The sequence below is a fragment of the Lepidothrix coronata genome, unplaced genomic scaffold (genome assembly GCF_001604755.1).
Source record: "Lepidothrix coronata isolate B3197 unplaced genomic scaffold, Lepidothrix_coronata-1.0 Scaffold18, whole genome shotgun sequence".
Lineage (NCBI taxonomy): Eukaryota > Metazoa > Chordata > Aves > Passeriformes > Pipridae > Lepidothrix > Lepidothrix coronata.
The window spans coordinates 8,067,005-8,092,399 of NW_016690198.1; the positions used below are offsets into that span (position 1 = coordinate 8,067,005).

The 25,395-nt window shown below is 42.2% G+C and overlaps 1 protein-coding gene across 4 annotated transcripts in view; it reads left to right on the plus strand.

Moving 5' to 3' along the window:
- TRIM36 (tripartite motif containing 36) overlaps positions 1 to 24,951 on the plus strand; it is a 31,629-nt gene extending 6,678 nt beyond the window's left edge. The window contains exons 1-10 of one of the 4 annotated variants that reach the window (XM_017807402.1): positions 2,534 to 2,581; positions 3,581 to 3,815; positions 11,525 to 11,850; positions 14,674 to 14,820; positions 15,873 to 15,968; positions 16,873 to 17,126; positions 17,774 to 17,898; positions 18,438 to 18,731; positions 19,019 to 19,316; positions 23,394 to 23,748. In XM_017807402.1, coding sequence (XP_017662891.1) covers positions 2,555 to 2,581; positions 3,581 to 3,815; positions 11,525 to 11,850; positions 14,674 to 14,820; positions 15,873 to 15,968; positions 16,873 to 17,126; positions 17,774 to 17,898; positions 18,438 to 18,731; positions 19,019 to 19,316; positions 23,394 to 23,748 — 2,157 coding nt within the window. In that variant the 5' untranslated portion in view covers positions 2,534 to 2,554. Of the gene's footprint in view, positions 1 to 2,533; positions 2,582 to 3,580; positions 3,816 to 11,524; positions 11,851 to 14,673; positions 14,821 to 15,872; positions 15,969 to 16,872; positions 17,127 to 17,773; positions 17,899 to 18,437; positions 18,732 to 19,018; positions 19,317 to 19,527; positions 19,583 to 23,393 lie in introns of those variants that run through there. The other 3 variants (XM_017807400.1, XM_017807403.1, XM_017807404.1) reach the window with 3 other exon arrangements.
- The last annotated feature ends 444 nt before the right edge of the window (positions 24,952 to 25,395 follow it).

Sequence of the window (25,395 nt, forward strand, 5' to 3'; positions counted from 1 at the left end):
CTGATGTTTGTTTTTTAAATAGGCAAGTAGGTCAAGTTTAGGGTTTGTCAAACTGACAGCATTTCATCATTCACACAGCTCAGGTTTCATCTGTTTTAATTAACTAAACCTCCTTCCGTTGTGTAATGTACATACAGTGTATGCTTTCATTCCAAGTTTCCTTTTTTTTATCCCTTAGCTTAATGCTATATTAACTATTGCATATGCAATGGTGGTGTCCACACCCTTCCCAAAACCCAGAGATGTTGGAGATTTAAAAGTATTTTTGTTTGTTCTGGCAGACGGTGAAAAGGGTATTTACTATCCCTTTTCCAATGGAAATACACTGTAAGTGGAGAGTAGGGGATACTGACAGTCATAACCACTTCCCCACCTCTTTTTCATCCTGGCTGCCACAAAAGCTGCCTGGTGTGTGCCTCCTGCACCCTTAAACTGTACAGTCCAGCTGCCTTTCCCACACCACATGTAAGATGGTGGTGTTCTTCCCAAAGAAAGCCACACACTTTTCTAACATGGATAGACTGTGAAGAGCTGCCTTTGAGAAACTGCCATGAACAAGTTTATGGCTAAAAATCAATGACCAGGTCAGCAAAGGGCATGCTGTGTTTGGGGTCTACTGCATACTGCATGATCAGGGGGAGCCTGTTGGTGAGGACTTTTTGCTTCGGTTCAGTTACGTTGTGCTCACGGGCTCTCGTCCTGCTGGGGGGTTTCAACCACCTAGATATCTGCTGGGAAAGCAATACAGCTGGCTGTAAGCAGTCCAGGAGTTTCCTGGAGTGCATTGAGGACAAGTTCCTGGTGCAAATATTAGAAAAAGCAGCCATAGGAGGAGAAGGGTTACTGAACCTGGTGCTCACCAGTGCAGTTTGGCTCATTAAAAAGGTTAAGATATGAGGCAACCTGGGCAGCGGACTATTTGGCGGATAAGGAATTGGCTGGCTGGATGCAGCCAGAGAGTTGTGGTCAATGGCTCTATGTCCAGGTGGGGGCCAGTGACAAGTGGTGTCCCTCAGGGCTCTGTCATGGGGTCAATGCCCTTCAATATCTTTATCAGTGACACAGACAGCGAGACCGAGCACAGTCTCAGCAAGTTTGCAGATGACATGAAGCTGAGTCACGCAGTTGACACAAAAGAAGGAAGGGTTGCCATCCATGGGGACCTGGACAAACTGGATAAATGGGCCCAGGAGAATCTCATGAAGTTCAACAAGTCCAAGTGCAAACAGGGAAAAGAAGTCACTGAGAGCAGCCCTGTGGAAAAATTCTTGTGAATGAAAAGTTGGACATGAGCCAACATTGTGTGTGCTGTCAGCCCAGAAAGCCAATTATCCTGGGCTGCATCAAAACAGCAGGGTGAGGGAGCTGATTATTCCCCGCTGCTCTGCTTTAATGAGACCCCATATGGAGTATTGTGTCCAGCTCTGGGGTCCTCCGCACAAGAAGACATGGACCTGTTGGAAGAAGTCCAAAGGAAGGTCACAAAAATGATGAGCGGGTTGGAGCACCTCTCCTGTGAAGACAGGTTGAGAGAGCTGGGACTGCACAGGACAGAAAAGAGAAGGCTCAGTGGTAACCTCACTGTGACCTTTCAGTACTTAGGCAGCTTATGAAAAAGAGGGAGAGTGAGTTTTTAAGTGGGTAGAGAGTGTAAAAAGGGGAATGACTTCAAACTTAAAGATAACAGGTTTAGATTTGATACTAGGAAGAAATTCTTCAGTATGAGGGTGGTGAGGCACTGGCATAGGTTGTGCAGAGAAGCTGTAGATGCCCCCTCCCTGGAAGTGTTCAAGGCCAGGTTGAATGGGGGGCTGAGCAATCTGGTCTAGTGGAAGTTGTTCCTGCCCATAGTGGAGGGTTGGAGTGAGATGATCAGGACGAGAGGACATGGTCTTAAGCTGTACCAAGGAAGGATTAGGTTGGACATTAGGAAGAATTTCTTCTCAGAAGGGGTGATTAGACATTGGAATGGGCTGCCCAGGGAGATGGCAGAGTCACCGTCCCTGGAGATGTTTAATAAAAGACTAGATATGTCACTTTGTGCCATGTTCTGGCTGACATAGTGTTCACTCATAGGTTGGAGTCGATGATCTCAGAGGTCTTTTCCAAACTAATTGATTCTGTGCTCTTTAAGGTCCCTTTCAACCGAAAGTGTTCTACGATTCATTGATTCCTTGACATGGGCACCAAGGGAGGCTATCAATGGCAGGGGCTGAGCGGGAGAGCACTCGATACTCCTGGCCGCCGGGACGGGCGGCATTTCCGGTGCCGATCGGCGAAAGACAAGAACCAAAACAATAGCCACGAAATCGGCGGCTCCCGCGGGGACCGGAGCGACGGGAGCGGCTGGACAGCTCCGCTCTGCGGCGGCTGCCGCGGGCGCGGCTACCCCGCCCCGCCCCGCCCGCGCTGCCCCGCGCCCGAGCCGCGCCCGCTCCTCGCTCGCCATTTTGCGCCGGGCGCCGCCGTGGGCGCTCCCCGTCCGCGTCCCGGCCGCCCGCCCGGGCTGACGGAGCCCGCCGGAGCCGGCGGAGGAGGAGGAGGCGGCACCGGAATGGAGGGCGATCGGCCGGAGAGCGCGGTGAGCTCGGGGGGAACCGGCGGAGCGCGGCCGCCGGGGCGGGGTGCGTCGTCCCTCCGCTTGAGGTGCGGGGGGCTGGAGGTTGTCTGTCTGTCTGTCTGTCCGTCTGTCCGTCCTCATGGGTGTGCGCCGACAGCTTCGTGCCCGCCCAGCTGGGAGCGGCGCCGGCGGCAGCCCCGCGGAGCTGGGACGGCGCGCAGGGCTCGCTCGGAGCCCTTCCGACGGGGCGCGGGGGAAGCGCTCCCGGGGGAAGCGGTCCCGGGGGAAGCGGTCCCGCAGGGAGCCCGGGCGGAGCGGCGGCGGCCCTGGCGCGGGGAGCGGCGCTGGGCTGGGCTGGCGGTGCCCGCGCCCGCCGACACCTGATGCTTAGCGGGGCGCGGGGCCAAGGGGAACCGTGGGGGCCACGGAATTACTGGAGCTGCACCGATCCACGGGCGGATCTTTGTGCGGCAGATAAGGACGTAAATAAACGCATAAACAAATAAATAAATGGTGTTCCGCACTCAGAACTATAGTCCTAATAGTTTCAGCCCTTAAATGTGAATTACGCGTGAGGAAAGCCTGTTGTTTAACCAGTACTGAGTATCTGACACTTAGTATCATTTTTTTTTTTTCTCTCTTCCTGAAAAGCGAGCAAGCAAGCTAAACATATGGACTCCTATTGTTAAGAAGTATGGTTGCACTCATTCCACTAGGTCCTTGAGTGGAATTAAGACTACTCCCCTCCTTTCCTCCCCTGCAATGCAGACATGACCTAAAGATGAACTGAGTTTGCCTAGTGGCAGTGCTCACTTCAGTTGAAATGAACACTGTCAGTGCTTTCATAAATGTTAATTGAGATTTGTTTGCAGTTTTAGCCAGAGAAGTGCCTCAAACCAGATAAAACTGTGTGGATTTATTCTACAGAGATGGAATTTTGGTGACAGAGCAGTGCCATAAATCTTAATGGCTTGTGTTTTCCTGCGCTTACACTTGTTTCTCCCTTTTTCTATCATGAAGGTTGCCATTAAGGGTATCGAAAGAGAGCTTATCTGCCCAGCATGCAAGGAGTTGTTTACCCATCCACTGATCCTTCCATGCCAGCACAATGTCTGTCACAAATGTGTGAAAGAAATACTTTTTGCATTTGAAGACTCTTTTGCTGATGGAGGCTCTGAATCCTCTAATCAGAGTAGCCCTCGAATCAGAATCTCTGCTTCTAGCATGGACAGAATTGACAGGATTAGTAGATCAGGTATGTAAGAATTTGTGCATGTTTTCCTAATTTTATTAGTATACTGGCTTAAAATGACTGGTATCTGGATTGGTAAAATGGCTTCCCATTACTCCTGCTGCGGTTAGAGAGATGACTTAGGGATAGTGCAAGTCTTGTTCATTTTGTGTCAATAACAATGGGAATATTTTTAAGGACAATGCGCTCTGTTTCATATAGATTTGTCTTTGTGGCATCCTGTAAATCTTTATAACCATTGTGTTTTTTTCTGTAATTCAGTTACACCGAAATGCAATAGCATCATGTTCAGTAGCGTAGAGATGTAGATTTCAGCGATTTTATTGCCTGTCAGTAGCACGGTTGAGGTGGTTCTCTTGTGTTTCAGCCAGCCTCAGTGCAGTAGTTCTTACTTCCTTCTGAGCTTTTAGAGAGACTTTGCAAGTTATAGTTTTGTCCTGCTGATATGGTTTGAAGCTGGCTCCCTGCCAAGTCTCCAAATCTTACCACAAGAAGTCCCCCTTCCCCCCCAAACCTCAGGGAGGAGAGGGAAATAACAACCAAGAAATCCAAAACGAGAGAGAGACAGCTAAAGCAATATATATAAATATATTTACACTTACGTTACAGTAATATACAATTGAAATATATATATATATAATTTCACAAGGGAAAGGGAAGGGGGAAGGGAAAAGGAACAAAACCAAAATAAAATATATATATATATCCCGATTAGTAGCCCAATATCTAGCAACTAAAAGAATTGGCTAAAAAACTATCTTACTACTCTCCTTGGGACAACGGAGAGTCGCTCTGGAATGATCGCCGGCAACCTCTGTCTCCCAAGATCGACAAGGCCTTACCAGGCCTCGCTCCCCAACACGGCAGACTCAACAGCAGGGAACCTGCACCTCCAAGCCGCCGGAAGGAAAGAGAGCGAAGGCCTCTTCTCCTTTCTTCTTATAGCCTGGCTTACGTAAAAATCGTAGGGAATACTGGGTAAATCTGGGCCCTTCCTTGGTTACAAAGTGGTCACCAAGGAAGGCCTAGACCAAACTACCACACCTGCCCACTTCATTATGCTTACAGTAAATAAATTCCCATTGATTATGATTACTGCACAGTTGCAGATTTGGAGGACAGATCTCTTTCAGTGCGGTCTGCTCAAAGCTTTAAAGAGCACTTAGCTATAGGACTCCTCATGCTCTTTGTGGTATCATATTAGAAAGATTCTTACAGGTGTCCATGTAATTCACAGATGAGTTGGTCTTTCTTTACAGAGACACATTGAAAGTGCTTTGTGCATGCTGTACTTCTTGAAAGAAACCTCATCTTGGCTTTTAGGGTTTCTTCCGACATAATTATCCATTTAAAACCACACTCCCTGGAGCTTTGGAAGAGTCACCCACAAGGCAAACTCTAAAGCTCTGTCTTGCATTTCCTGCTACTAAAGTATCGATGGAGAGGCACAGACAGATTACTCAGAGACCAATTTGATCGGCAAAATGTCCAATTTATTATTTAAATGAGTTAACTTTTATACAGTTTAGTTTGTTCTGGGTACATGCTTACAACAAGGTGGTTAGCTCAGTCTTTGCACGCGTCTCATGCTTTCAGTTTATTGGACCTGGTGCTCTGTCCACACGACCTGAAATCATTCTTGGCATGCTAAGTCCCTTCTATTGATCTGCCTTTAGGGGTTTTCCTGAGATCTGCAGGTGTCTCATTATTGAGACTTGGACATAATGGACTTGCCCCCAAAGAGCGTTGGGCAGATGCACATCACAGGAAAATTATCATCTCAAACAGTTCAAATTTGCAAAATGAAAAGCATATGGAAATGGGAGCTTTAAAGAATACATTTGTAAATTCAGGTTGTAGTATCTTCACTTCTAATGTTACAGGCATTATAGCTTCATTGCTGTATGGGGTGTGGGATTTGGTCTCAGACCAGTTTGGTACCAGTAATGGTGAACCAGCTTGCAATTTACATCTGCACGTTTCTCATCTTGCACCTGAGGTACTCATAATGTGCATTGCCTTGCTTAATTTGTTTTGTGATCCATGGGGGAATTTGTAATAGAATACCTCCATAGTAGAGAAAATGTTCTAGAAAACATCCAAAGTATGGTCTCACGTGTATAACTTCTCGTAGGCTTTTGCAGAGCATATCACTGTCAAGACATCAGTGTCACATTTGAAAATGGTTATGACATTTTCTCCCCACTGTGTGTTTTTTCTTTTTTGTTTTTTTTTTTCCACTTAGGGAATCCCTGTTGTCTCCGTAAGGAATATACTCTATTTTTTAAATGGATTTGGCATTTAAATTCTTGAAATTCTAGGAGGAATGGTTCATGTTCTGTATTTGTTGTGCACACACAGCTTGCATTTACAAATATAGTTTATCTTAATGTAAAAAGGATGGAACTGGTAGAACTGTATTTTTCACACGGAGTGTGTGTGCTGCTTAAAATCCAGTGTGTTGGTTTAAAAACACTCCTGTTTATATTATATTTAAAATAGTTTTTAATTTAAAAAATCAAGTTGCATGTAAAATGAAGGATATTTCTTATTGCTAATTAATTTTCTGTAATGTTACTGTAATTACAATGTTAATGTAATTAAAGCATGTAATGTGTTTATGTTGACGCTTGTGCAGCACTGATGGTAATGCAGAAACTGAATGTTTGAAATATCTCTCCCTGTGCCCCTCCCCCCCAATCTCTTCTTTCTCCCTTTTTCTGTTCTGCTTAAATACTAGAGTTGTTTCATGTGCTAGGAAACTAAACATTCTTGCCTTTCAGCCCTGCAGAAGTTTGACAGCCACAGGAGAGAAAACAGTTGATGCTTTTTGTTTGAACCATTGTAAACCAATGGTATATCTTGTTTTTTGGTGTCTAAACAGCTCTCTGTTCATTGTTTGCAGCCTCACAGAGGAGGTCTTTTGGGTGGAGAGGTAGAATTGCTTCACTTCTTGTGTTGGCTACAGATAGTCTAGCATTTAGATTTCGAGTTAAATATTATTGGTTAGCATATAGCTTTTTGTCAGTGGTCAAGTCCACAAAAAAGCTTTTTCAGTGAGCAAAGGTACAGCAAAGAAGTTCTATAAGGACAGCTTTTCATTCTGTGTAACATTGATTTAAAGGTCAACTGGACTGGAATTCAGTTAAGAGTTGCATTATATTTTTTCCTTGTGTGTGTATGTGACTGAATATACATTGATGAGTGCAAAAATGCACACAAAACCCCAGTAGTCACCACACCACCTCCCCCACCCCCTACTTTTTAATTTTCATGAGTTTACGTTCTAAAGTTTTGGTGAAACTGCTGTCTTACTGGTAGTGAAGTGTAATTATTAGACTGATCTTCCCAACCTTTAAAGGTCATGTTTGGCCATCACTTTTAAATGGAAGGTATTACTGGTTCTTCATTGTATTTGAGCCTGCTCAATTTGGTAAAGAAGCAGACTGAAATTTACACCATGTTAATACGAGTAGCTAGTTCTGGATCTGAAAATTTTGCAAAGCACATGAATATACAAGGGAAGCTAAACATTTTAAACTTCCAGACTTGTAATGTTTGGTGTGCTTAATGAATGAAACAGTTAGGTTGAAGGATAGCCAGTGTTTTGAGTACATCTCACTTCCAAAAGTCAGCTCGTCTGCGCAACTCAGCCACTGTGTGGACTTGTTAACATTAATACTGGGGTTTTTTTTAATGTGATACTCTGTCAAAAACAGGAAAAAAATCCCTCAACTCCATATTGTGACAGTATTCACAGGCACATGAGCAATCCATAGGAATATGTTATCCTACAAGAAAGATGTGAGCTAAACACAAATCTGAACTTCACTCTCAGTGGAGGACAAAGCAGCTAATCACAAGAGGAAGTTTAAAGTGCCTCAATTGAAGGCTGAAAGTGTCATAAAACAAAGATACCATATGATACCATCAGAGCTCTTGGAAAGCTATCCTTATCTGCTCTTTCTGCAGAAACCACCCTTGTTTTGTGAAAAATTAAGATATCTGAAAGTAACAGTTTAGAGCTACTGACTTCTGTCATGGTTTGTTGTTTTTTTTTTTTTGTTCCTCAAAGTTCATCCAAAAGCATTAACTGACTTGGGGGGGGTGGTAATATACAGTTATATTATAAAACCCCCAACCTTTTAAAAGAATCCAGTTGACTTTTAAAATCTTATTTTTTTTTAAACTCTCACACATTTAATGTCCATGTCTTCCACAACCATAGAATTCTGGTAATACTGTTTACTTGGAAAACACAATTTTGTCTTTAAGATGTCTTATCCCTTTGCTAACCATTCACTGCAGCTTGGACTTTTCAATTCCTTGGGAAGAGGACATTTGAACATTGCTTTTAAAAGACATACTTAAGATTGCTCTTTGACTTGAGTCTTTGGTCTTTGCAATCTATATGGTAATATTTGTGAGTTTGCAATCTAAGCATGAACATATGTTGTGATAATTTTTTTGTTACAGATTGAGCAATTTACTGCAAGTGGAGCAATCTGTTTACAAAACACAGTGGAAAATTTCTTGTGATGATTCCTAATATTTTACAAAAATACATCACAAAATACATATTTTTTGTTGCAACCTGAATTGGCAAAGTGTAAAAGAGAATATGGGGAGGATCTAAGTTTCACTGAGCTCATATCTGACATGTCTAAAGATCCAGGGGTTGTGCTGCTCTGTTCCATGTGGTTTTTTGTTTATTTGTTGTTTTTTTTTTTTTTTTGCATGTATAATTAGAATTTCGTTTTAGCAAATTGGACACAAGACAGATAGGAAAGATAGTGCTCAAAGTAATTTATTACTTAATCAGTGCTTTTTTTTTTAAATACAAGTGTAGAAACCCTTTAAACAGAAAGCAGACTAATTCTTACGGCATAATAATATTTTAAGACTTGCTAGGCAGAAAGAGGATGTTTCTTTTCTTTTGAGTATTAAAGTGCTAGAGCACTCCAAGGAGCTTAGCAAGTAAACTTTGGGGATTTAAAAGAGAAAAAAACCCCCAACTTAGACCCTCAGAGTGCTATCAATGAAAAGGGATGAGACATCTACATGTGCATGGGACTTCCCTGATACTGGATTGCTTTCCATAAGCAGTGTCACCAGTCTTTGCAGAGCATGGCTCATGATGGCAGTCTCATTTTGGTCCACCATGGGCAGAATAAAATGTCTCCATAGGGATAAATATGAATTTCAGATTGTATTTTTAAACTTGACCACTGCACCATGTTTGTTTTTTTTTCTTGTTGTCTTGCTTAGTCATTGTTTGCTCTCTGCTATAGCATATGTACCACCACAATGTATGATTTTCTTAGTTTCAGATCCTTTTTTGTAGCTGTTCTCTGCATGACACTGCATGCAAAGTCATCTTTTTGTTTAGGCAATTGTAGAAGTCTGTGTAGAAGATCTCTCTCTGTGTTCCTGTGTGCACTGCTAGCTTGGAGCATACATTGGAAATACAGTCTATGTTTCACTGCTGTTACTGTGCCTTGCATGCCTGTGTTGCTGTGTATGCCAAGTTACAGGTACTGAAGGATGTGCAGTTTGGGTAATTAATTCACTTCAAGTAAGTACTGAAGAAAAAATAAAATTAGGAAAAAAATCTCATCTTCCCTTAGCAAGACAGTTATACACCTGTGCTCGTGTTAACCATCCTTGTTACGTAATGCAGTCTATCTGTTCTGCTCAGAACCTGCAGAAAGGCACAAGACCAGCTGAGTTTGAGACTGTCAGTACACACTTACTTATGCTCTGGTTGTGGCTTCTTAGCTGACAATCATGTATAACTACCATGGGTCAAATTTCAAAGATACTTAAAGGAACTAATTCCTTATGGGAGTGTTGGTTTGGTGTTTTCTTGAAGAGACTGGAAAGGGCATGATAGGAATGGAGGTTCTGAATTGTTAGGTGAAACACCAGCAGGAGAACAGCACAAGGCAATTGTCTTGGGTAACATCAAAGGACACTTCAGAAAGAAATAAAGCATCAGCCTTTCTAATGAGAAAATACTGACTAAATACAGTGGAGAACAAATTTCCCTTTCAGAAGAAGAACCAGTTTCAACTCTAAGAATTCACCTTAAAGTCATACCTCCATTTACGAATTTGTTATCGTCCTGGTTTCGGCTGGAATAGAGTTGATTATAACTGGAGTACAACAATAATAAAAAAAATTAGTTGTGAGAGAGAGAGCAATAAAACCCAAGAGAAGCAAGTGATGTACAATGCAATTGTTCATCCACTGACAGGTGCCCAGCGTGTTTCAGAGCAGCAATCCACCACTCCTGGCTGAATCCCCCTAGTCTATATACTGGACAACGTTCTATGGTACGGAATATCCATTTGGCCAGTTTGGGTCAGCTGTCCTGGCTGTTTTCCCTCATGGCTTCTTGTGTACCTGCTCACTGGTAGAGCATGATAAAATGAAAATTTCTCGATTTAGGGCAAACTCTACTTAGCAACAGCTGAAATATCAGTGTGTTCGCAACATTATTGTCATACTGAATCTGAAACACAGCACTATACCATCTACTAAGAAGAAAGTTGTCTCTAACCCAGCTGAAACCAGAACAGTTAGTTATACCAATATGCAGTGCTCTCAAAGGGGTCTTAAAAGAACGTACCAGCTACAGAAGATGGAGTTTTTTTGTTTCTTTGTATGGAGAAGCTGGAAGAGTACAAGTTAAGCCTAAAGACTGGCTTAGCCTGCTCCTAAATTACATAAAGGATTCTTTCTGATAGTTGCGTCCTGGGCATTCATGAGTGAGACATGGGATGCACTCCCTGTCTGATAAACTCAACAACATTACCTTGTAAATAGCCTTTGAGTCTGTGTGAGCCATCCCCCTGACAGACTCCAAAGGCTCCTTAGGTCTGTGGCTTTTCTTGAACCTGTGATTTTATTTTGGAGAGAGAAGAAATTTGGGTGTAGCTGTTTGGTAGGAGTGCATCTGCTCGGCATCTTTTCCTTTTGAAATGAATAAAGATGGATGTACCCTGTGTAACAGTGGAGATCTGTGGTTTCTCAGTTCAGGGTAGAGGAATCTCTCAGGCATAAATACCTGAGGATCCTCTGTGGTGTGCTGGGCTTATTTAGCAGCCATCCTTTATCAAGGCCTTTTAACAAGCATCAAGTCAGCCTCTGTATTTTTTGACAAAATGATTTGGCTGACATGTCATACTGTTCTCTTGTTCCCCTTTTTTTATGATGTCTCTTGGGATGAGCAAGATAAATTTAACTAAGCCAAAGCAAACTTCAGGGAGCTCAAAGTTGGCTATATTTTTTCTGGGAGTAAGTAGTTTTGCTCTGGGAATAAGTGTCTTTCACTTCAATATGCTACAAAGCTGTTGCTCTCTATATGGGCAGTCAGCCTAAAAACCAACTGGCTTCCACAATGTTTTGTGTTTAGTGTTTCAAAACACTACAACTTAAGTGCATCCAAAACTAGATGAAGAAGATAGGATTGGAACAGCTAAATTTATTTTGACACAGTATTACATTTTTGAGGAGTAATGTCCCTTGGAGTCAGACATTAAACTACCTTGTCATGGTTATTCTCTTTGGCTTGGCAGACTGCATATGAATTGGTGTTGTACTAGTTTGGACAATGTGTTACAGTAGTTTGGTTCATACCTGTATGTCTTCTAAAATCTAAACCAGTTCTGTTTATGCTGCTTTTAAATTGGAATTTGGTGTCTACACAGGCAGAAAACGCAATTCACTGACTCCTAGATCAACTCTGTTTCCTTGTCCGGGTTGCCAGCGGGATATTGACCTTGGAGAACGTGGCATCAATGGCTTATTTCGCAACTTTACTTTGGAAACCATTGTGGAAAGATACAGACAGGCAGCCAGGGCAGCCATTGCTATTATGTGTGATTTCTGCAAACCTCCGCCTCAAGAGTCTACAAAGAGCTGCATGGACTGCAGTGCAAGCTATTGCAATGAATGTTTCAAAATACACCATCCTTGGGGAACTCTGAAAGCCCAGCATGAATATGTAGGACCAACCACCAACTTCAGACCCAAGGTAAGTATACCATATCTTACAGAATTTGAGTTGCAGAAGAGCATCTAAAATGGCACTGCCATAGGGAGGATGTGTGGTAAACTTAAAAAACCAAAACACCTGGCTTCCTCCATGCCCCCTTAAGGCACATTCCCCTTGGATGCTTTGTGCCTGATCCATCTTGAAGTATCTTCTTTCTCTCCTTCCTAGCATCTAGAAGAGAAAAATGTAATGGCAAATTTTCTAGTTTACACGCTGCTGCTGCTGTTGCTGCATTCAAAGCAGAGTGATTGCAAAGTGCTGTTAAATTTGCTTCTCCTTCTAAGTGTAGTGCAGTACATGGCAGTGCCTTATTGAATTCAAGTTGCACAACAGGAGAAACTGTCACAGATGCCATCTCTCTAACAAAGGACCACAACAGGTCTTAATGTCCCAGCACATGCTTTGTGCCTCTGGCTGGTGACCTTGCTGGAGGTGCCACAGATAACAGAAATGCTGATGGTCAAGGAGTCCTGATTAATTTTGATTAAATTAAGTAAATTCGATTAATGTGCGGTGTGTAATAAGGTCTTGACTTAGTAGTGTACCTTCCTTCTGAGACTGGACCTTCATATGCTTTCAAATGTGCTAGCACATACGTTGTATGAAATGTCCCTTTATGGGATAAATGAGAAAGGTGAAAGTTTCCATGCTGTCTTCTAGCTCTTGGTTTAAAATGCTGTACAGCTCCTTAAAATCTTTGCTTCTACGGTATCTAAACCTTCACAGCTGCAACATTGCTACTTGAAAATGCCAGAGGCATCTTGTGATCCTTAGGTATTCTTAAAGGTACCAGATGATCTTATACTACATGCAGACTGAATGTGGGGTTGAAAATCAGTAGTTGAATTTTGTTAAAGCAGAGCAAAGGGGGAAGAAGTGGTTTATATTGTTCTGATGTGGACGTATTGACTATGTCTGTGCATGTGAGGTTTAGCTCTTTTAAGTATATGTGAAGAACAGGGGGAAAGAAAGAAGAATAACATAGTATAGGTATATCAACTATAGATAGGTCTACTTTGTGGAAAAGCTTCCCAACATCAGTAAACTGATCTTTACTTTGCTCCTATAGAGACTTCTTTGAGGAATGTTTGAGTTCTATGTAAAGAAGGAAAAGTGCATTTTTCATTGCCCTGCATTCTGAAGACCTGAGCTGAAAGCATAGTTGTTGGTTTCCTAAACAATGTTGACAGTTGTCACTTTAATTTACCAGCAGACTGGAGAGCACTTTGTAGTGTGTGTGGTGTGGATGGGAGAAGAACATACTGGGCTGATTGTTCTTGAGTTTTGAGAGAACTAGACAAGGTAGTCTGCTGACCTCTGCTGTCTCTAGCTCTCAGGCTGTAATTCTTGTTTATTTGAGGAGATGAATAAAAATACATGTTTTCTGTTAGGTGTGGTTATACGCTGCTGTGGAAAAATAACTTCCACAGACTAACTGAATGACTGTAGTTTTTGGAGATATCTGCCTGCAGAATTGATTTTCCTGGCAGTTTTCTTTTTTTTCCCCCTTTTTTCTTTTTCCTTCCAAATCCAGTAGTCAATGAAAACGGGATTGCTTATTGCATATTTGGCTTAATGATAGTCTCAATGTACCAAGGCACTAGTGAGACTGGTGTCTTTGGGCTTTTCACCATACCCTAAGATAACATTTGAGGTTTGAAAGTTGGTTTCAGAGACGGTCTGCAGTTTAGCTTGTTTTGTCTATATTTGTGCTACTCACAGTTTTCTATTTTTGTGCCCTTTCCTGTCCTTTCTGTGTATGGGCATCTTGAAACTGAAAAACTTCTCAAAAGCTATTCTTTGGTAACTTCTATGGAATAGGTGGTCCAAGTGTTGCCTTGTAGTGCTCTGGAATGAGGCAAAGCATTGTTTCTTTTTTTAAACCAATACACATACACCCCCCCTTCTATATGGTTTTATCTGTTGCTTGAACTTGGAGTTGAGTGGCACAGTTTTTTCTCTTTGAGCAATTATTTCAATGTGTTCAGTTTTTGAAAGATGATTTTTAGCGAACACCATTTTTTTTGCAATGCTGTTTAAGCTGATCCTGGAATTAGCATCAGTGTGAACAACTTGTAGTTGGAGTCAGACAGAAAGATTGAAACACTGGAGCCTTTTGTCTTTAAAATAATTGTGGCTGGTGGTGATGGTTTACTTTGTTGCTCCAAGACCAGTGACTATGTGGTTTATCATATAAATTGTTGCGGTGTTATGTCAGCTCTTGTGTTAAGAAACAGTTCATAGCTGTTTCAAGAGAGGCTGGCATGAACTTTTTCCATTTTTTTTTGTTGTTTGTTTTTTTGTTTGTTGTTATGGTTTTTTCGTTTTGTTTTGGTTTTTTGTTTGGTTTGGGGTTTTTTTGTTGGTTTGGTTTGGTTTGGGTTTTTTTTTGTTTGTTTGTTTTGATTTGTTTTGAGTTGGGTTGGTTTGTTTTGTTTTGTTCGGGTTTTTTTGTTTGTTTATTTGCTTGACAGGCTGGGTATGTTATACATTGCATTTACATCTCTGATCAGGAGTGTAGGGAGCTGGAGGCATGCAAACAACTTGGGTGGGGATTAGCAAAAGGGTTGGTTGCGGTATGGAGGCTACATGGCATGTTGGGTACACAGACATTGTTAGACGAAAACCTTGTGAAACTATGTGACATTGACAAATATAATATGTGGAAGATAAACTGACTATAAAGAAAATCCACTGATGAAATCTCAGGCTGCTTTGGGTTAATTGCTTTGATGATTTGTTGAGCACCTCGGTTTTATAAAGTAAATCTCTATTCTTTCTGCTTTTTTCCCCCTCCCACAGATTTTGATGTGTCCAGAACATGAAATGGAGAGGGTAAACATGTACTGTGAAATCTGCAGAAGGCCTGTTTGTCATCTCTGTAAACTGGGTGGATGTCATGCAAACCATAGAGTAACAACCATGAGCACTGCCTACAAAACCCTTAAGGTAAAAGTAAATATCATTGGACCTGGCTTTAAGACGAGGAAGAGTATTGAGCTTCTGGTGTAAGGGCAAACTCCCTCTGGCTGGAAGCCAGGACATGTGTTTAGGAGACCCTGAACTACTCTTGAGGCGTGCTCTTGTGCAACATTGGTTAATGTACATATTAGTGTACCGTAGTTCATGTCTTAGAAACTACACTGTGTTTTCTGTGAGGCTTGAAACATAAACCCTTACAAGTGCTTTCATCTAATCTTAGCCAACTGTACAGGAGTACGTACAATGCAAAAAGTTTAAGCAGTTAATACTTTGCAGTCAATTTTTTTTAATATAAATATTCTGGTAGCTTGGGGTAGCTGATATTTCAGAAGCACTTCTGAAAAGTTTGCATCAGAAGTATCTGTTGGGACCTTGAATGTTTCTGAAGTTGCATAGCTGTTAATTTCCTAAACAAAGCACAACAGGGAAAACTTGCAAACATTGCTTTGTTAATAAATGATGATTGCTCCTATTTCCTCCTTTTCCTTTTCTTCCTCCCTTGCTCACAGGAGAGAAAAAAAAAACAAAACAGACTAGCCTGCGTTATGCTCTTTGGCCTCCTCAGCAGTTTGCAAGGCTTTTCCTGTACAACTGCTAACTCTTGCAGCTAAGGAAGTACAGACACCCTCATAATACTGTCATTTGATCCACTCATTTTTCTAGCATATTTTACTACAAGTGAGTTAATAACTAACAACTCTTTTCTGTAAGTTTTATTAATGTCCTGAAGCCTCAAGTTCCTAACCTAAGAGAGGGTGACTCCTGGGTGGCTGGAGAGGAATGAGCCTGCTGACACTGTTACCTCTTGTCCTTCAAGGCTGTGTCCCCAGTCCTGCTGTCCTTGTGCAGTCACCTCAGGTCACCAAGCAATTCTCCACAGGGTTGTTGCTCATAACTGGTTGTAGGCTGTTGTCCTTGTGACTATGTAAACTGAGCACTAGCTTGATGACCTGCCTGTGCTGGTTGTCACTTTGTGGTGGATACCCTTATTCTGCCATCTTACTGTTTTATTTCAACAGGAGAAGCTTTCAAAAGATATCGAGTACCTCATCAGTAAGGAAAGCCAGGTGAAAGCTCACATCACACAGCTGGATCTGCTGCTGAAAGAAACAGAGGTAAGAGTGGCTTGCAGGTTGTCTGGAGATGCCCCTTAGAGACACAGCAAGGACTCAAAACTGTTTTCAGTGAAGTGTTGCAAACTTTGGGTTTTTTCAGTTAAGTAGTAAAGCAGTTTCTGAACAAATTGTGTTAACAGTGAGGTGAGACCTAACCCTGTCAATGTGAGAAATAGGGAAGCATACAGAGGAAAGGTAATTTTTGCGTGCCTCTGTAAATGTAAATAAAACAAAGCTTAATTGATACCTTAACCAAAGGCAGGTGCGTTGGACTTACGGCATTTGTGTATTAAAGGTGCTGCACCATTAAGACTGCCTGTTTACCTTGAGGAGGTCAGAATTAAGGGCAAAATCTCCCTGCAGAAGAGTCACAGCTGGAACCTCACACACAAGCTGAAAAACGCAAAAGAGAAGTTGGAGGAGTTCCTGTGTGTCTTGATCACAGATTGCCTCTGTGCTTTGCAGTTCCTTTTATTGAGGGCAGTAGTCGGAAAGGACATTACAGTTCAGAGGGTATACATGAGAAACTCAGCTGGATCCTCGGTTCAGAGTTATTGGGGAACGTGGAAGAGCACATAGCTCTTGTGCATGAGGATTTCAGAGACTGACCTGTTTTTAAGTGCTTTTTCATGAGCTATTTTGACAAATGTAATGTAGAACTCAAGACATAATCAGAGGAATACCTTCCTGCTCTTCATTCTCTGTGTTAAGACAGTAAATGCTGACTAGCTTGGGTGCAGTGCTGATCTCATTTTCAGTGCTAAAGAGCATAACAAAGCTCATTAGTGTTGTCTGTGAAATGGATGATTAGATCACTATGATATCTTGAACAAACTTAAGTATGTTTCTGTACAGAGCCACAGTGCTGTGGAATCTGTCTAAAATGTCTTTTGTTTGCTCCTAGTGCAACAGTGAAAGAGCTAAACAAGAAGCATCTCAGAGCTTTGAGAAATTATATCATGTTCTGGAAGAGAAGAAATCTGCAGCTCTTAGGGCAATTGAAACTTCTAAGAATATAAGGCTGGAAAAATTGCAAACGCAGGTGGAAGAATATCAAGGGCTCCTGGAAAATAATGGCCTTGTAGGATATGCTCAAGAAGTGCTTAAAGAAACTGATCCCTCTTGTTTTGTTCAAACAGCAAAACAACTTCATGTCAGGTACCTTAAAATATATTGTGTTTGAGATACAGGTACTGTTCCAGGGCTTCCATGTTGTTGTGTTCTTTTGGCACCTGCTAGCAAAGTACTGAACACAGTACCTTACACTTCAGAGGCTCAGGAAATGGTCCTGGTACTGTTCAGTCAAAATTGCTACAGTAGAGTGTGCATTAGGAAACAACACACAGGAGAGTAAGAACTCTGTCCTGCAAACAGTGCCTAGCCCTGTTTGGTGGGATTGCAGTGGAAGGGTAGTCTGTTCGGCTCCCTGACAAATTCCTTTGCTCAGAGATTGTATCAGGTACTTGCAAGTTAATCTAGCAGGTTTCTTCTGGCTTTAAGCTCTTTGATATTTATGTTCTCTACTAGCCCTTCACATCTATGTTGTTCTTTGAACATAATGCTCCAAACTGTTTAAATGCTTTCCCACCTGAACAATTACCTGTGCATTATGTTTACGCTGATGTACAAAAGGCCTTTAAATTTTGCATTTGAATTCTGTCTAGAGAGACAAAAATTTCTGGGAGACATCAGTAAGTACATGAAAGTGGAACTTTTTTTAAGCACAAACTAGCATTTTTACTTTAAGGAATGCCTACTTGAATTCCCTTTTCTCTCTTCTGCTATTCTGCTGCTTCTGTTTTCAGAATCCAAAAAGCTACTGAATCTCTGAAGACCTTTAGGCCAGCAGCTGAAACTACTTTTGAAGACTTTGTGGTGGACATTGCTAAGCAAGAAGACATCCTTGGTGACTTGTCCTTCCATTCCAATGGTAAATTCTGAGGGCATCAAATCTTTCTCAATTTATGGCTTTAAGGGCTTCTCTGGGGAAAGGCAAAACTTACACAGGGCAGCAGTTGCAGAGCTCAGTCTTGTGATGTGACTTGCATTGTCCCTTCTGTGTCTGTAATCCTGAAAACATTACCTGGCAGCAGTGTTATCTTCAGCTTTCATAAGAAAGCTAAGATGCCACTAGATTCAGTACCAGTTTACACTTGCTTCCAAAATATTGTAGTTACATCATACTCGGTCTTCCTAGAAGCTTCTTATTGCATGGCAGAAAATACTAGGTTTTAATACATTTATTTTTTGGCTGCCAGAAATAAAGGCTTGAGCTTTTCAAAGTAGAAACAAAAATTAAGAGATTTACTTAAGTGCATGAACAGAAAACCACCCTCATCTGCTCTCTTTAACTGAGTGAGTCAGATTCACTCCTTACACAGGGCTATAGCCACTCAACAAATGGGTTGGATGGTTAATTCTAAAACAAAGTATATCTAAATTTGAGGTTTTTTTTCTCATTTATTTCAGGTCTAGAAATACCAGAAATCAATGAGGAGCAGAGCAGAATGTACAACCAAGCTCTGATCAGTTGGGAATGCCCTGGGAAGACAGACTCAGCTGACATCTATGTTCTTGAGTATCATAAGCTTAATAGAGAAGAGGAGAATGTGACATGGCAGAAGACTGAAGTTTGTGGCAAGAGCAAAGTAGTGTCTGATCTAGATGATGACAGCAGCTATGCCTTTAGAGTTCGAGGATATAAAGGGTCCATCTGTAGCCCTTGGAGCCGAGAAGTTATTTTGCGTACACCTCCAGCTCCAGGTATTGGGTTTTCTTATGTGGTGATTCTATGTCTGTCAGTGTTAAGAGCTGTAAGTACTTTCCAGTAGCTCCCAGATGTCCACTACATGGTTACCAGTTGCATAAATGTTTAGAAGCACTATTAAAAGTTAAGTAGGTAACATACAGAGACTGGTTGCTTGCATGACATTCCTGGTAGCGTTTAAAAGTGAGAAATTCTAATGCCAGTGTGACTTATAATGTAGTTTATAAGCACAGAAGGCCAAATAGTTAACTAAGCAGAATTTTTTTGGGATACTGTTTTTCAGTTTTCAGTTTTCTTTTTGATGACAAGTGTGGGTACAACAATGAACATCTCCAGCTGAACCCAAGAAGAACTTCTGTGGAAAGTAGGGCTGGATTTCCTTTACTGCTGGGATCTGAGCGCCTGCAGGTTGGATGTTACACAACCCTGGATTACATCATTGGTGACACTGGGATTGCCAAAGGGAAGCACTTCTGGGCCTTTCGTGTGGAAGCCTATTCATACCTGGTAAAAGTGGGAGTTGTTCCTAGCAACAAGATACAGAAATTGTTCCACAGTACCCCTGATGTGACCAGTCCAAGGTAAATTGCAGACTCTGCTTAATGTATACTCTATATAAGGAGATGGCTGTTTAAAAAGTAAATTAAGGGCAAGTCTGGTCTCAGTATGCAAGGTGAGCCTAACCAGTGAAAAGTGGTTTGAAGAATGTGGTATAAGCAGGTTGTCCTGTTCATCCCTACTGTTAACAGGAAGATGTTCTGATATCCAGAGTCCTATTTTGTTTCTTTTTAGGAAAGAAGTCAGATTCCTGTAGATGTAAAGGCATGTCAGTTAAAGCAAGAAGGTTAAAAAAAAAGCGAAAGTTGTAAGTTCGAAGCAATGCTTAATTATCAGTGGTAAGACTCTGCCTTAATTCCCTTAGGGAATCCCCTTTACTGGATTTGGCAGCCATTCAGAGGTACAATGTTCACTGTGCATATTTGCATATTTTTCCAGTAGCTTGCTTCACAGTCACTGGCTTATCCCAGGCTGTATGCTTACATACAGTACTGGAGTGCTACAGTACTAAGCACAAGCCAAAGTACAGTGGGCAAACTAATAAAAAGATATCCATCTCTTAATTACAGTTGTAGCAAGCCTGGATGTGTGTAGGAACTGCAGGCTGGGAGGCTATCTCCTGGGGACTCTTTTTCAGAAATTTAACAAATATATTGGCTTCCACCTGTGTAGCACACTGGAAGTGTGTCAACTCGATCTTGAGCTGATTAAAGTCGGAGCATTTTTGCAAAGTGAAAAATTAGATCCAAATTTCTTGATTTCTTTTTCCTTATCGACACATATATCTGCAAAACTTTAGCCAACGCATATCCAACTGCTGCTCAAAGCCCCCGAAACTGAAACCCCTGGAATCCCTAGGTAGGGATTGCCTGCACTGAAAAATGTGTGCTTTTCTGGTATGTCTTTATTGGACAGAGGTCAGGGGAAAAACATGTAGACTGAGCAGATATGGCTAGGACCTTATCCAGTAACCATATGGGAAGTGGTCCAGAAAAGCCTTCAGACAGAGCACTTAAAAAAAAGCCCCAAAAATTAAACCACTAAGCCACTATCTTTTGTTGTGAATTTTAAAGATACTGTAATATAGCAGCAGTATGGAAAACTCACTGGACATCATCTTATCTGTAAGAATTAGTCATTTCTGCTAAATTACTTCTCAAGTTAGCTAATTTACTATACCTGTAGGTTCATTAATGATTGCCCAGCAAAACTACGTTTAGACACATCCGCTCCTTAGTAAAGCCTTTTGTGGTCTTGTCCTTATTAGAGTTTATTATTTGAAGTGGCCCAAGTGAGTGTTCTCCACCTACTAAATGTGTCTTCTTTCCTGGCTTAGGTGTGTATCACTGGTGTAAGCAAGGCCTGGTGGGAGGAGTCCTGTGACTGGTGTGCCACCTTGGATGGTTGCAGGCTCTTCAGGAGGGACAGGCAGGGCAGGCGAGGCAGTGGGGTGGTGTTGTGTGTAATGGAGGGGCTGGAATGTATGGAGCTTGCAGTTGGTGATGGCACAGTTGAGAACCTCTGGGTAAGGATTAAGGGACAAAGTAGATGTCATCCTGGGAGTCTACTACAGGCCACCCAGCAAAGATGATGACACTGATGAATTATTCTTTAAGGAACCAGGGGACATCTCTCCATCAACTGCGCTTGTCCTTATGAGGGACTTCACCTTACCAGATGTTAATAGGGAGCATCACACAGCTGGCACAAACAGGTCCAGAAGACTCCTAAAACACATGGATGATAACCTTACGGTACAGGTACTAAGGGAGCTGACTAAGAAAGGTGCCCTCCTTGATTTGTTCTTTTTTAGCAGTGAGAGTCTCATGAATGAATTGGTGATTGGTGGCTGTCTTGGCCACAGCAACCACAAAGTAATTGAGCTTTTGCTGGAAAAGTGCCAGCAAAGCTTCAACTCTGGACAGGAAGAGAACAGACTTCAGGCTGCTCAGGGAACTAGTGAGTAAGGTCCCCTGGGAAAATGCTATTGAAGATGCTGATCATTTTTTAAGCACCACCTGCTAAGGGCACAGGACCAGGCAATTCCAAAATTTCAGAAGTCAAGCAGGCAAGGCAGAAGGCTGACTTGGCTGAGCAGAGATCTTCTAGACTTAAGGCAAAAAAAGAAAGTAAGACCAATGAAAGCAAGGTTGGGCATCATGGGAGAAATACAGAGTTGCCACTTGCTACTGTAGGGAGAAAATTCACATGGCCAAAGTCCAATTGGAATTGAAGCTGGCCAATATTGTGGGGGACAATAAAATGAGGGTTTTTTTTAAAAAATTTAATACCCAAAGGCAGTCAGAAATAACATTGGCCCATTACAAGATGGGGATGGTCACTTCACTAACAGGAGCATAGATAAGGCAGAGGTCTTTAGTGCTTTATTCACCTCAGTTTTCAACACCAGGGTGATGGGCTCTAGGGGTCCCAGAGCTTGAGGACTATGACTGTGAGAATGATCAACTCCCAACCAACCCCAAACTTGTGCAGGATTTTCTGTTCCACCTGAATCTCTATAAGTCTGTGAGGCTTGAGGGGATTCACCTTTAGGGTACTGAGTTGGTTGGTGTCATTGTGAGATCTCGCTAGTATTTCAGTGGTCTTTAGAGGTCTCAGTCAACTGGAAGCTGTTAAATGTTCTGGTTTTTGAGAAGGGCAGGAAGGATGAATCTGGTAGCCACAGGCCTGTCAGTCTTGCTTCAGTGACTGGTAAAATTATGGAGAGGATTTTTCTGGGAATTATTGAACAAAACCTGAAGGACAGTGCAGTCATCAGTCACTGCCAGCACAGGTTCACAGGGGGAAGTCCTTCTTGAAAAACTTACTTTCCTTTCATGACAAAGGTAATCCACCTAGCTGACCAAGGGAAGCCACTTGTAATTTCTTTGTGTTTCAGTAAAGCTTTTGATACTGCTTCTCCCAGGATCCTTCTGGATGAAACACCCAGTGCACTGCTGCATAAATAAATTGTATGTTGGGTGAGCAACTGGCTCATGGATTGGGCACAAAGAGTTTTAGTGAATGGGGTAGCATCAGGCTGGTGACTGGTTACCAGTGAGATTCCACAGGGCTCTCTCATCGGCCCAGTTCTCTTCAATATCTTCTCAAATGGATGCAGGACTCAAAGGTACATTAAGTAAATTTGCTGCTGATACTAAATTGGGAGAAGATGTTTACTCCTTAAAGGCCCTGCAGAGAGATCTCAACGAATTAGAGGACTGGACAATCACCAACCCTATGAAGGTTAAGAAAGATGTGCTGAATTCTAAGCCTGGGATGGGGGAACCCTGGATACACGGACAGACTGGGGAATGAGATGCTGGAAAGCAGTGCCATGGAAAGGGACCTGGGAGTCCTGATCAACAACAAGTTGAATATGAGTCAGCAGTGCCCTGGCAACCAGGAGGGCCATCCGTGTCGTGGGGGGCATCAGGCAAAGCATTGCCAGCTGGTTAAGGGACAGGATTGTCCCTCTCTGCTCTGCCCTGCTGTGGTGTCACCTCGAGTCCTGTGTGCAGTTTTGGGCACCATAATACAAAAAAGACATTAAGCTGTTAGCATCCAAAGGAGGGCTATGATGATGTTGAAGAGTCTAGAAGTGAAGCTGTATGAGGAGCGTCTGAGGTCATTTGGCTTGTTCAGCCTGGGGAACAGGAAACTGAGGGGAAGCGGAGGGACAGGTACAAATGTTTTCTTCCTGGTGACCAGTGACAGCACCCAAGGGAACGGCATAATGCTGTGTTGGGAGGTTTAGGCTGGATATTAGGATAAGGTTTTTCACCCAGAGGGTGGTCAGGCACTGGAACAGGCTCCCCAGGGAAGTGGTCACAGCACCAAGCCTGACAGAGTTCAGGAAGTGTTTGGACAATGCTCTCAGACACGTGATTTGATTATTGGGGTTGTCCTGGGCAGGGCCAGGAGTCAGACTTTGATGATCCTTGTGGGTCCCTTCAAACTCAGGGTATTCTATGATTCTCTGATATTCTTTGAGGTTTTTGTGGGTGATCGTGTGGTGTTTCCTTTCTTACAAACATGTTTTCTCCAGTTCACATCGCTTCAGAATTTGACAAATGCACATGGTTGTTTTTCTGTTCCAGATACGAGCAAGACAGTGGTCATGACAGTGGGAGTGAAGATGCCTTCTTTGACTCATCACAGCCTTGCACACTGGTCACTTTAGGCATGAAGAAGTTCTTTATCCCCACTACACCTGCTGCTCTCAAGGATCCAGCAAGCAGAATCCTTCCCCTGCCGTCATGCTTGGGCATTTGCCTTGACTGTGACAGAGGCAGGGTAGGGTTTTATGATGCAGGCCGTATGAAATGCCTTTATGAGTGTGAGGTGGATTGCTCTGGCATAATGTACCCAGCATTTGCTTTAATGGGTGGTGCTGCAGTTCATCTTGAGGAAGCTGCCACAGCAAAGTACAGGGAGTACAATGACGACATCTAGTGCGGTGATCTCTTCCCATTGCTGTTCTGAGATGGAAAATGAAAGCAGAAGAATTCTACCTTAGTTTTCAGTCCTGATTAATTATATTCTACCTACGTGTTGCTCACAAGCCTCTGGCCCATGTTTTTTTGAGATAAACAGTCCAGGCACTTTCCGCACTAAAGGAATTCTCCTGCCTTTCTTGTGATCTGTGCAATGCTGTCCTCCACAGATTTTTTTCCTGGGGGAAGCAGGGAAGAAGTTTGACTAGCAACCAAAATTTGCTCTTCAGGACTAGCAACCAAAACTTACTCTTCAGGGGTAGAAATCTGCCTTTTATTTAACTTAAATCCTTACATAGTCAGTTTTGTATTTAATGAAGTCAAAGCTGACAGTGAGTGATTGCTATTCTTCTTTTAAGAAATCTACCTGAATGCCTCTGAGGGGTCAAATGTTTTCCTGTTAACCCCTGAGCACCAGTTGGGCCTTTCAGCACAAAATAGCATTCTAAAAAAATGCAATATAAAACAGGAAGAAATGAGAAATCAGGAATGCTGTTGAACATTTAAGTTATACTTGGAAAGAGGAGGGTAAACTTGAATATGATTGCATGTTGTATACCTTTAATGTGATTGTAAGCTGAAACTCAAGTTCTGACACATGGTGTCATATAGTTGGTGGCATAATGGTAAGTTTCTTTACTCTTCCATGCTTTTACTATAAGCTATTTAAAATAAAGTGCAATTTAACCTTAAAAGTCAGAATTTGGAGTAAAAAATCAGAAGTATTTGCATTTGTGAATAATAGTACCTGGTATTTAAGCAAAACCAAGGGGGTTATTGACATGAGTAATCATATGTGAACTTGAAAAAAAAATCAGGTATTTCTTTTAATACTCACTCTTATAGGTTAATTTTTTTTATCTAGTAGCAGCTTGGGTTTTTCTTAGTAAGAATGTTAAAAGTGCACTGATTAAGTTTTGAGACCTAATTTCTGCCTTAAAGGATGTCTCCCTTCAACTTTCAGTTCCTGTAATGTTAAAAACTTTATCACACAGTAGTTTTTCCTAGAATCATAGAAACACAGAATAGCTTGGTTTGGAAGGGACCTTTAAAGACTGTCTAGTTCCAGTGCTCATGTCATGGCAGGGACACCTTCCACTCAACCAGGTTGCTCAAAGCTATGTCCAACCTGACCTTGAACACTTCCAGGGATGGCAGTTTGAGCCACGTTAGAAATCCAAAATCCAATTTCCAGGCTTCCCCCCACCCCTTCCCACAATTTATCCCAACACCGGAGAGAAACTTTCAGGCCAGAGGCTTCTATAGGGGAAGGGGGAAGTATATACATTAATTTTACACAAATAAATACTATACAAACTAACGCCAACTATATATATATATTACATTTCTATCAGTCCTTTTAAGCCCCTCTCTTTAACTTTAGTCCAGGAGAAGCCTTTTCAGGCTGCTAAGTAACCAGTCTCTCCCTTGTGGGAGTGTTCGGGGAACCCCAACGCTCCCCCCTCACCAAGCTCTAGCTGTTTGTGGAAGTTTTTCCTCCTCACAGAGTCCAAGAAGATAGCTTTGAGTCTTTTCTCCTCGGTCTGCTGCGTGATCTCTCTTTCTCAGTCTCATACCTCGGGTCTGTAGGCTGCTGCAGTGTAGT